This window comes from Chenopodium album, chromosome 25, assembly GCF_948465745.1.
Source record: "Chenopodium album chromosome 25, dcCheAlbu1.1, whole genome shotgun sequence".
In the NCBI taxonomy this organism is placed as follows: domain Eukaryota; kingdom Viridiplantae; phylum Streptophyta; class Magnoliopsida; order Caryophyllales; family Amaranthaceae; genus Chenopodium; species Chenopodium album.
The window spans coordinates 36491488-36502403 of record NC_137858.1 but is presented as its reverse complement, the minus strand read 5'-3'; the positions used below and the strand labels follow the sequence as shown (position 1 = coordinate 36502403).

At 38.8% G+C, this 10916-nt stretch overlaps 2 protein-coding genes across 2 annotated transcripts; one reads left to right on the top strand and one right to left on the bottom strand.

The window, feature by feature from the left end:
• Positions 1-913: 913 nt before the first annotated feature.
• Positions 914-3333, top strand: LOC145613261 (cell division control protein 2 homolog D-like). Its single transcript, XM_081668333.1, has 8 exons — positions 914-1257; positions 1680-1821; positions 1946-2007; positions 2113-2224; positions 2380-2473; positions 2558-2627; positions 2704-2842; positions 2930-3333. Exons 1-8 carry the CDS (start codon positions 1010-1012, stop codon positions 3020-3022), a joined length of 960 nt encoding a protein of 319 aa, XP_081524459.1. The 5' UTR covers positions 914-1009; the 3' UTR covers positions 3023-3333.
• A 3043-nt stretch (positions 3334-6376) lies between these two features.
• On the bottom strand, positions 6377-6919 carry LOC145614081 (uncharacterized). Its single transcript, XM_081669079.1, has one exon. It carries the CDS (start codon positions 6917-6919, stop codon positions 6377-6379), a length of 543 nt encoding a protein of 180 aa, XP_081525205.1.
• Between the last annotated feature and the right edge of the window lie 3997 nt (positions 6920-10916).

The window sequence follows — 10916 nt, the reverse complement described above, 5'->3', positions numbered from 1 at the left end:
TTTTAAAAAAAAATAAATTTAACCATGGTTTAATTTTTTTTTTAACCAAATGACTCATTAATGTCATAACTAGGATAAATTTCTTGATGAGGGTCATTTTGTATAATTGCAAAAAAAGAGGGTTACCATTTCAGTGTTACAGAAGTTGGGGGTCACCGCTGAGAATTTCCCTATTTTATTTTTATTTTTTTTAGCATGCAATCTCTTGCAGTTTTTATTTGACTTCTAAGAGAAAGAGCTCCAGCAAATAATCTCCCAAATTGTGCCTATTTTACATTGTCTTATTCTTCCACTCTTCCATTGATAAGCCTACCTTTTCCTTATGAGTATTCGGCTTAATTAGATTGTAGTCGTTGGTAACAGGGTAGGTTAAGTGTAAGATGTGTTGCTATCTAAATTTATTTTATATGAAGTAAAAAGAAAATTATTCTCTTAAGATGATTGATTAAATGCCAAACAAAACAATCTCTTCTCAAATTACGCAACCATATTTTTTGGACAAGATCACAAGAGTTCCAAAGTTCATCTATTGACGAGATGAACAAAGATTAAGTGGCAATTTCATAAATAAAAAAACAAACAACTTTTCATTATGTGGGTCTCACAATTATTGCTTTATTACGAAACTGTCATTTAATTTGCAATTTTTGTTTACGTGGTTGAGGACTTAAACTTGCTTATTTTTGGACAAACCACACAATTAATTTGATTCTTTTTTTGGCTTAATGGATCATCAGTATGGAACATATGGGCTTATTATATGGATCCAGTCCAACATGACAACGAATATTTGCATTTCCCCCTACATTTCTGCCCCCCATTTTTGAATTTCGAAAATAGAGCCGTTACATTTTGGGGGAAAAAAGAACCTGGTTAACGGTTATTATATAATTGATCTAATACTCCTAACAACGCTCCTCACTGAAATTTGGGGCAAAGTTTAGGGTTTGTTTTTCTGAAATCAAAAAATTGATCATCTGATCTGGTAAGAGAGAGAAATTCAAAAAAAATGGAAGCAGCAGGAGGAGGAGGAGGAGGAGAGAAGATAGCATTGTCCGCCATGGATGCATTTGAGAAGCTTGAGAAGGTTGGAGAAGGTACTTATGGCAAAGTTTATCGAGCCAGAGAGAAAGCTACTGGTAAAATTGTCGCTCTTAAGAAAACTCGTCTTCATGAAGATGATGAAGGTGTTCCTCCCACCACTCTTCGCGAAGTTTCTTTGCTTCGTATGCTTTCTCGCGATCCTCATGTTGTCAGGTTTTTTCTCTCTCTCTTGATCATTTCTATTATCAATTTAGGGTTTTCACTTTGTAATTGCTTGATTGGGGTTTTGTTAGGGTTTCACATGACATTTTGATTTGAAATTTGGTTCGATTCATCATTTTCATTTGATTTTTCTATGGTTTTTTTTCTTCTCATGTTGATGATGTTTTGATGCAGTTGTTTGTGTGGATTATGTGGTTTTGATTGAGTTTGTACGACTGCTGCTTCAATTTAGGGTTTTGATTGAATTTTTAGGGTTTCAATTAACAAGTTACTTGCTTGAATTTCGATTGATTGCTGTATTCTGTAATTGGAATTCTTATTGAATTGCTGGTTTGATCGTCAATTTTTTTAAAAATTCAGTGGATAATATATGGTTTTGAAGGGATTTCTGGTTTTGTGCTGATGTTATACAGGTTGTTGGATGTGAAACAAGGGCAAAACAAAGAGGGTAAGACTGTTCTGTACCTGGTGTTTGAGTACATGGACACTGATCTTAAGAAATACATCCGTAGCTTCCGCAATACCGGGGATACCGTCCCTCCTACGATCATCAAGGTATACTATTATCCCATGGAATAGTTCTGAGAAATATGTCTAATTTATTTGACTAGTGTTTTGAAGCTGTTCAATTTTATGGTTTTGATTGAGGATTCTATGTTGGTTGTGTGGGTTGATGCAGAGTTTGATGTACCAACTGTGTAAAGGTGTTGCTTTCTGCCATGGTCACGGAGTCATTCACAGGTACCCAATCGTCGTCTTGTTTCATGTACTGTCATTATGTTACTTCGAGTGTATCTTTGCACCCCCTATCTATGAATCTCATTTACAGTCATTCATGTTGTGTAGGGATCTTAAGCCACACAATCTGTTGATGGACCGTAAAACTACAACCCTCAAGATAGCTGATCTCGGTCTTGCTCGAGCATTTGTCATTCCCATCAAGAAGTACACCCATGAGGTACTTGATTTATGTTCACTCACAGAATTACTGTGATTTGTTCAAGTTTTGAAAGAGTTGCACATTTTTGGAGATTTTATATAGATGATTATTTTTTTTTTTTGAGATATTATATAGATGATTATTGATGTGAACCTTACTTTGCGAAATTACAGATCTTGACATTGTGGTACCGAGCTCCGGAAGTTCTCCTGGGTGCTACACACTACTCTTGTGGTGTTGACATGTGGTCTGTTGGTTGTATCTTCGGTATGATCTAGTGTCCAATAATCTTTTCCTTTTACAAAAACTGCGAAACCAACCACTTATAGTTTGAATGTTTATTAATTGCAGCTGAGCTCGTGAACAATCAAGCTCTCTTCTGTGGTGACTCTGAGCTGCAGCAACTCCTTCACATTTTCAGGTCTGTTATGCACTTTCTTCTCTCACTTTTAGCTGAAGAAGTATGAGGCTAATCCTCTTGTAACTGCAAATTACAGGTTGTTGGGTACCCCAAATGAGCACATATGGCCAGGAGTGACCAAATTGAAGGATTGGCACGAATACCCTCAATGGAACCCCAAAGACATTTCATCGGCTGTCCCTGGATTGGACAAAGATGGACTCGACCTGCTTTCTGTAAGTATTGAAACCGAGCTCTCTATGTTTCGACTTTAGTCCTCGTATGTTTGATGATGATTCTTACAAAATGATACTGTCTTTCAGAAAATGCTGATCTATGAGCCATCCAAGAGGATCTCAGCCAAGAAAGCTATGGAACACCCTTACTTTGATGATCTGGACAAGACCCATCTGTAGGAGCATATGATTCTCGGTTTTCTGTTGTTCGCTATAGCTGCACCCTGCTGAGACAGTCTTAGATTGCTTCTCTCAAGCATCACTACTTGGCTACTTGCAACTAGTTCTAAATACTAAATGGGTTTGATTTTAAAACCTTGTAGAACATCTAAGTTTATCTGTAATGCTCAACAACTAGGTCAATCCCTGCACTCTTAAGGATTCAGTTGACTGCAATATAGCAGGATATTCCGTATTTGTTCTTGCTTCCTGATTAACAAATTCATGTTCTTGTGTGGAAGTCGATCAATGTTTACAAATTGTCTGCTGCCCAGAGATTGTGCCTCTTTTCAAACAAAACAAGTCCAGTTTTTGCTACATTGTGTAGCCTGACATGATTTCCAAAACATCTACTTATTTATCTTTGATTAGTGTAGGTAGATATGTAATACATTATAGCAGCCAACATCAAGAGTTATAGACCTTATAGTCTCCCTTACCAACTGCACCGATAAAATCCCTGTTTTTTCCTCCCTTACCAACAAGCAGCAGATGCATCACCTCTCAAGTGTACAACCAATAATAGAGTTGTATATCTATGCCAATGAGGTATTTAAATACATTAAATACTATCACATTTACAATTATGAACCAAGCAAGACTTGGCTCACGCAAGATTCATACTAAGGTTATAAAGTTACAATGCATGCTTAAGCAATTTTGAGAACCAAAGGACTAGCTTTTCGTTCACGAAGTTGGTCACAAATTTGCTAAGCTCCCTTCATTATTATTTGACCTTAGTGTGGGGAAGAACGATGCTGCTCAATTACCAAAATTCATCATCATAAGAGAGATTTTAAGGCATCTTAATTTAAATAATTGGTCTCCAGTCACCCCTAGTCATTTAATTGTAGAGACTCAATCTAACTCAATTGTCTTACCCTATCCTGAATTGTTTATAAGCTAACTCGACAAATCAAGAGAATTTGAATTAGCTAATTCATTTCACTGGACAAAATACACTACTTTGATAAGGAATTAGTCGTAGTAATGTACTAAGAACAATAAAAGTAATTGTGTATATTACACATTATTATATGATTATTGATACTCGTGACATTAGAATAGTAAACTCTTCATTGAGTTATACTCCCTCTATCTCCAAATGTTTGCCCTAAATGACGCTAAATCATAATCACTTTATTAAGGCTTTGGGCAAAAAATGATACAATTATCAATGAGGAGAGAGATAGAGAGAGTGCAAGTGGAAAACATGCCAAAAGTATTATGGGGCAATTTCTTAGAGACACCTAAAAAAAATCAAGTGGAACATATAATTGTGAACAGAGAGAGTATCAAAATGTTTATATATATTTTTAATTGTGAAAAATTTAAATTTACATGGAGTTGAACAAGGTTCTTACCAATCATTTATTTGTTCTTGATATTAGTCGTTAAAACTTTGTGGGTTTGTTTTTTTTTTTTTTTCCCTAATTATTCAAATTTTCTTGAATTTAGGTTAGAAAATTTCTTCAATTTGTTATTATGAAAGATTTAATTTTTATATGTATTATGATTTTAATTTTAGTCATTAAACATTTGTGGGTTTTTCTTTCTTCCCCGTACTTAAATTACAAATTTTAAATATGGAATTTCTGAATCATTAATTTTATTTATTTATTTTTTTTTAATTTAGGTTTGGATTTTTCTTCCATTTTAATTGTGAAAGAATTAATTTTACACGGAGTTGAACAAGATCTTACAAATCGTTTATTTCACAGGTCATTACACCTAGCTTACCTTCTAGTGATTTTAATCATAGGGTGGTGTTCTTGGTATGGAAACCAATTTGCTGTTGGAAGCCCTTTTCCTCATAAGGTTGATGATCAGGCTAATAATATCATGAACACTGTCACACTGATGATGAAGATGAAGAGACTTTTTAAGGAGTAGAGCAACCAATATTGGAAGAAAAACTTGAGGGTTCTATTTTTATTTGCAAACATTTGTGGGTTTCTGATCATGTGATTGCTAGAGGATGTTATGGCACAATTGTGTATGGAGATGACTTCCATGAGCGTATTGTGGCCATTGAAAAGATAGTAACCGCATGTTACAAGCTGAACGTGATTCTGATCAACATCTGAATATAGTGCGTTGTTTTGGAAAAGAGTTTGACCACGAATTTAATTTTGTATGCTTTGAACGTTGCTTTTGTAATCTATCGAACCTTATATATGATCACTCTATAGTGTTACCGGAGGAAACAAATTCGATCTTCTCTACTGAATTTCAATAGAAAGAACAAAGAATTTCGTCAATAGACTTGTATACTCCTACCAATACTCCAACAGCTCGGATGATTAATTTGATTAGAGGTATTGTATCCGGCTTAAGATACCTGCATACTCTTGGAATAATACACATGAATTTTAAGCCTCATAATATCTTAATACTGAAAGTTGGGATGACTTTGTCCCGAAAATTAGTGATCTAGGCATTTCAAAATTAATAATAGGGTAGACTGATCCACTCTGGTAAGCTGCTTAAATAATTTTCTCTTCGTTTTTTCCCCCCCTAAACCCCTTACTTCTTCAATTTTATGTAGGAAGCGGCACAGTTGGTTGGAGAGCTCCCTGTCACGTGCTGACTGATCCCCTAAGTCTTTTGCACGCGCGCCCACTAACTTCCTTCCCCAAGGTTGCTAGTCAAGGCTTACCCCGAGTATTGCTTATAGCAAGTATGGCAACGAAAGCTAAAGTAAGTGAGTAAGTAAGCACAAGTGAGGGATTAAGTTTAAGAGAACTTTGTATTGCTTGAGAGAGAGTGTTTACAAATGCTTAGATGGATTACAAAATGAGGGAAAGGTCCCTATTTATAGGCCTCCCAAGTAACTAGAATGTTCTACTCTAGATCCTTCTAACCTCCTCAAATGGAGGGTCCTAGAAGCTAACTTTTCTAGATCTTTCTATACATTTCTGATCTCCTACTCATATGTACATCTTTCCGGAGTATTCCAAACTACTCTAGAGATTACAAGTATGTACAAGAGAAACCTAGAAACTTCTAGAAGCTTCCGGACGCATCCCGAGTCTCCTAACGTATTATGGAAGGTTCTGGACTTCTCCTTGAAAATCTGGCTGCACCATTGTGTTCCTTGGGTCCAAAAACGGTGGACCACCAAGTTTGGGCTCATTTGGATTCCATTTGGTCTCCCAAGTGACCCATTATTGTGTTATTGTCAATGCGGTGTTCACTAGAATTCCAGCAGGGGTGCTATATAAAGCTCTATAGGGGGAAGGTGCTTACTAGACCCATGGGCATCTCCCTTGGCCCAAGTTGTTGCCTACTGCCCATACGACCGCATTGACGCTATCATGGGTGTGGGATATGAGTCGTGACATGCTCCCCCACCCAAGTCTTGACGACCCCGTCAAGGCCGTCCCTCGAACTCGGAGATCTTGTCCCAAATTGCCAAAGGTCCTCCTCTTTCTCCCATGTTGCCTCGCTGTCCGGGAGCCCTTTCCATCGGACAAGATACTCATGATAGCTTGGCACACCTCGTTTTCTAATGGCCCTCTTGGCCTCAATAACCTCGATGTCCCGTTCAAATGAAGTCACCACCGCGGTTGGTGCTCGATGTGACTCACCCCGTGATGGATCCTCCTTATCTTCATGATAAGGTTTGAGCATACTTACATGGAACACCGGGTGAATTTTAAGTTTTGGTGGTAGCTCAAGCTTATAGGAAACCTTCCCAACCTTCTTAATTATCGGGAAAGGTCCCTCGTACTTCCGCACAAGGCCCTTGTGCACCTTGCGGAAGACTTTAAATTGCTGAGGTAGCAGCTTAACCATGACCAAGTCGCCCTCCATGAACTCCAATGGGCGTCTATGCTTGTCCGCCCACTTCTTCATCTTTTTGGCGGCTTTGTCAAGAAATGCCTTCGTGATGTCCAATTGCTCGTGCCACCCCTTGGCTAGCTTGTAAGCCGGAAAACAACTGAATCGATTCCCGCACCGTACTTGGTGGTAGATCATCACTCCCCAAGTCTAAGTATTTTTCTATCTTGGCCAAAGAGGCCTTGTTTTCTTCAGAAAATTTCACCATATTCCTACGTTTGTTGAGCAACAAAAGTTTCCGAAAGAATGCTAGTTTAATGGGACTAAGATTGAGGGCCAGAATTATGTGGGGGCAGAAGCACACTTAATGGAACCGGATTGAGAATGTGGTGATGGATTGAGTAACCACAATGTTCGGGGAATAAGTAATCAATACCTTCCTCTACAATATCTTTAATCTGATAGTCAAGTGCCTTGTAACGACGACACTTCTCTTTCTTCAAACGTTTAATTTCTCGTAAGTAAGGGGCAACAGGACGAGAAACTTTCTTCAAGATCTTCTTATTAGGCGACATAAAAATGCAGCAACACTAGCGTAATGCCTGCTCTGATACCAAAATTTCACAGATAATTTTTCATTAACTATGATGGCGTTAGAATCACTAACCAGCCTAACTCGTCATACTAACATAATATATGAACACAATATAATAAACACGATAGCACACACAAACACTTAGAATATAACAAAGCATACTTTTTTTTATTAATATCATTAATAACATAATTACACAATGGTTTCTAGATGCCTTGGACAGACCCTAAGGTCACCTATTTATAGTCAAAGGAGGACAGACCCACTCCAATGCGAACAGACACTAAACACACATGCGCGCCAAGTGGCGCTAATGCAATTATCCGTAAACTATTACAAGTTAGCAATCCTAACCAAGCGCCGCATATAGCATTCCTTAGCCAACCGTTGCGGATCGCCACCATCAGCAATCCTAGCCAAACGTTGCGGATCGCCACCATCATCACTCGTGTCTCTTCGCTCCAATAGAATGCCTTTGCCCACAATCCATGATCCACAATGTGAAGTGTCGCTTCGCCTTGGCTGAGCATCCAATCTTTATCCATAGATCGTACCCCTTCGCATCAATCAGCTAGCTCCAACCAACGCCATGCTTCGCATTCCATAGCATCTCTTCACGTAGGGATTAACTTCCAACATCCGTGCCAACTTATCACAAAGCATCGCACCCACGTGCTGCCTCGTCAGCACTATACCAGAGTCCAAGCATCGCGTTGCTTCGCCACACCACACCGGTGCCCAAGCGCCGCGTCGCTTCGGTCTCCCGTGCCGTTGGTTGGGCAACGTCCCATAGCAACGCCGGTGCCCAACCGACGCGTCGCTTCGTAGCCAACACCAAGCACGCAACCAAGAAAGGCTCACCACGAGCCTTCGCTCAAACCCGAGTCACTTAGCCCACTAAATCAACAAGCCAACGTTGTGCCCAAGTCCTAGATAGACCATACTATCCTTAGAACAATGCATCATGGCCTTAGCCAATAATAAGCCCATGGCCGCACCAAGCCATGACTGACAACTTTCCCCTATAGAGCTTTATATAGTATTACGCTTGTAATTCTAGTGAACACGCTAGTGACAGAAACACAATAATGGACTATTGGCCCCAATCCTTGGGTCCAATGCCCATCCAATCAACCTTAGCTTACCAAGCTAACATATAGAGGCAACCATATGCCTTTATTTACTTACTAGCCATAGCATAGGGTCTTATAGTAATATTTACAAGGCCTAGCACCTAGCCAAGCCGTAGTGTGCCTTTGCCTAGGCACGTCATGCCGCGTATGGCCCATTAGGGGTCTTACAGCTAGCTTGTAGGCCGCTGGGCTGCTACCCGTGTAACACCCCCAAATTACTCTCTAATATTAACAATAATAATCCAACTTAGGGAGTAACATGGGAGTATTACCGCCACGTGATTACGTAAGGCTTAACAGAGTTTTGCAGCGGAAAATAGTACTTAACTTTCATTAATGATAATAATAGTAGTAATAATAGTTTGATACACTTTCAAAGTTACTACACCACTAATACTATGTTAACTAAGTTCAACTAGGTGATCACCGCCCATGGTTCCCAATGCAGCACATAGTTCACGTTGTCCGATCGCCATCACCTATCTACTCATTAAGATGATAAGTAGGGCCAAGTCAAAACAAAACAAATACGTATTAGCCAAAATGCTAAGTACATACAAATGCTAGACATGTAAAATTAATTTATTTAATCAAACATGCTTTCGAATAACAACTTTAATAAATCATACTTTATCCAAACCATTGATGAATAGAAATTCATATATAAAAACTTGTCAAAGAACCAATTTCCGAAATAACCACTACTTGGCTACTTGCAACTAGTTCTAAATACTAAATGGGTTTGATTTTAAAACCTTGTAGAACATCTTAGTTTATCTGTAATGCTCAACAACTAGGTCAATCCCTGCACTCTTAAGGATTCAGTTGACTGCAATATAGCAGGATATTCCGTATTTGTTCTTGCTTCCTGATTAACAAATTCATGTTCTTGTGTGGAAGTCGATCAATGTTTACAAATTGTCTGCTGCCCAGAGATTGTGCCTCTTTTCAAACAAAACAAGTCCAGTTTTTGCTACATTGTGTAGCCTGACATGATTTCCAAAACATCTACTTATTTATCTTTGATTAGTGTAGGTAGATATGTAATACATTATAGCAGCCAACATCAAGAGTTATAGACCTTATAGTCTCCCTTACCAACTGCACCGATAAAATCCCTGTTTTTTCCTCCCTTACCAACAAGCAGCAGATGCATCACCTCTCAAGTGTACAACCAATAATAGAGTTGTATATCTATGCCAATGAGGTATTTAAATACATTAAATACTATCACATTTACAATTATGAACCAAGCAAGACTTGGCTCACGCAAGATTCATACTAAGGTTATAAAGTTACAATGCATGCTTAAGCAATTTTGAGAACCAAAGGACTAGCTTTTCGTTCACGAAGTTGGTCACAAATTTGCTAAGCTCCCTTCATTATTATTTGACCTTAGTGTGGGGAAGAACGATGCTGCTCAATTACCAAAATTCATCATCATAAGAGAGATTTTAAGGCATCTTAATTTAAATAATTGGTCTCCAGTCACCCCTAGTCATTTAATTGTAGAGACTCAATCTAACTCAATTGTCTTACCCTATCCTGAATTGTTTATAAGCTAACTCGACAAATCAAGAGAATTTGAATTAGCTAATTCATTTCACTGGACAAAATGTAGGAGTTTATAGGTACTACGCAGCAGAAATAACATGAATCATATTCAAATAGTACCTAATCCAAGGATCTAATGCATAACACATAAAGCACAAATAATCGTACCTTTGAAGCGTGATTCCACGTGCGATCGAGCAAGAACAAAGGGAGATAAAGAACCTCAAGCGTGATTCCTCTACTTGGTCCACGGGCACAGATTAAGACCTCCACTAATGCTAGTTAGTCGCGAAAGAACACTTCTATCGACCTTCTACGGAGATGAACGAACGATCAACTAGCCAAGAACCACCGCGCAACACCACGTGGCCACTAGGAGTGGCCGACCGTGGGTGAGAAGGGGAGGAGAGAGGCGTGCGTGTGAGAGGGGGAGGATGAGGGCTTTTGGATGGTGGTTGCTTGATTCACAATTCACTGTATTGTCAATTGTGACTTGTTTCGTGCAACCCTAGGCAAGGCTATTATTTATAGATCGCATCTCTAAATAATAGTCCAAGTCCAAATCCAAGCCCACTTCCTAATCCCACTCAAACTATACTTAGCCCACTCATGCTTATGACTAATTGAATGCTCATGAGGCCCATTAATGGGCCTCTAACTTGCTTAACCCAATACCCTTGTGTGTGACCAATATAGGATCCATTCTAAAGGGCTTTGGGCTATTTGACTAGCCCAAAGATCATCTCTCATAGTCTAGCAACAGAGGATGACGCCCCAATAGAATGAACTT

Excerpts from the sequence above, each read along its gene's own strand:
- LOC145613261 (XM_081668333.1), top strand. The coding sequence starts at position 1,010 with ATGGAAGCAGCAGGAGGAGGAGGAGGAGGAGAGAAGATAGCATTGTCC. Across the intron at positions 2,474-2,557 it reads GTCTGTTGGTTGTATCTTCG|CTGAGCTCGTGAACAATCAA; the intron begins GTATGATCTAGT and ends TATTAATTGCAG. Across the intron at positions 2,843-2,929 it reads ATGGACTCGACCTGCTTTCT|AAAATGCTGATCTATGAGCC; the intron begins GTAAGTATTGAA and ends ACTGTCTTTCAG.
- LOC145614081 (XM_081669079.1), bottom strand. The coding sequence starts at position 6,919 with ATGAAGAAGTGGGCGGACAAGCATAGACGCCCATTGGAGTTCATGGAG.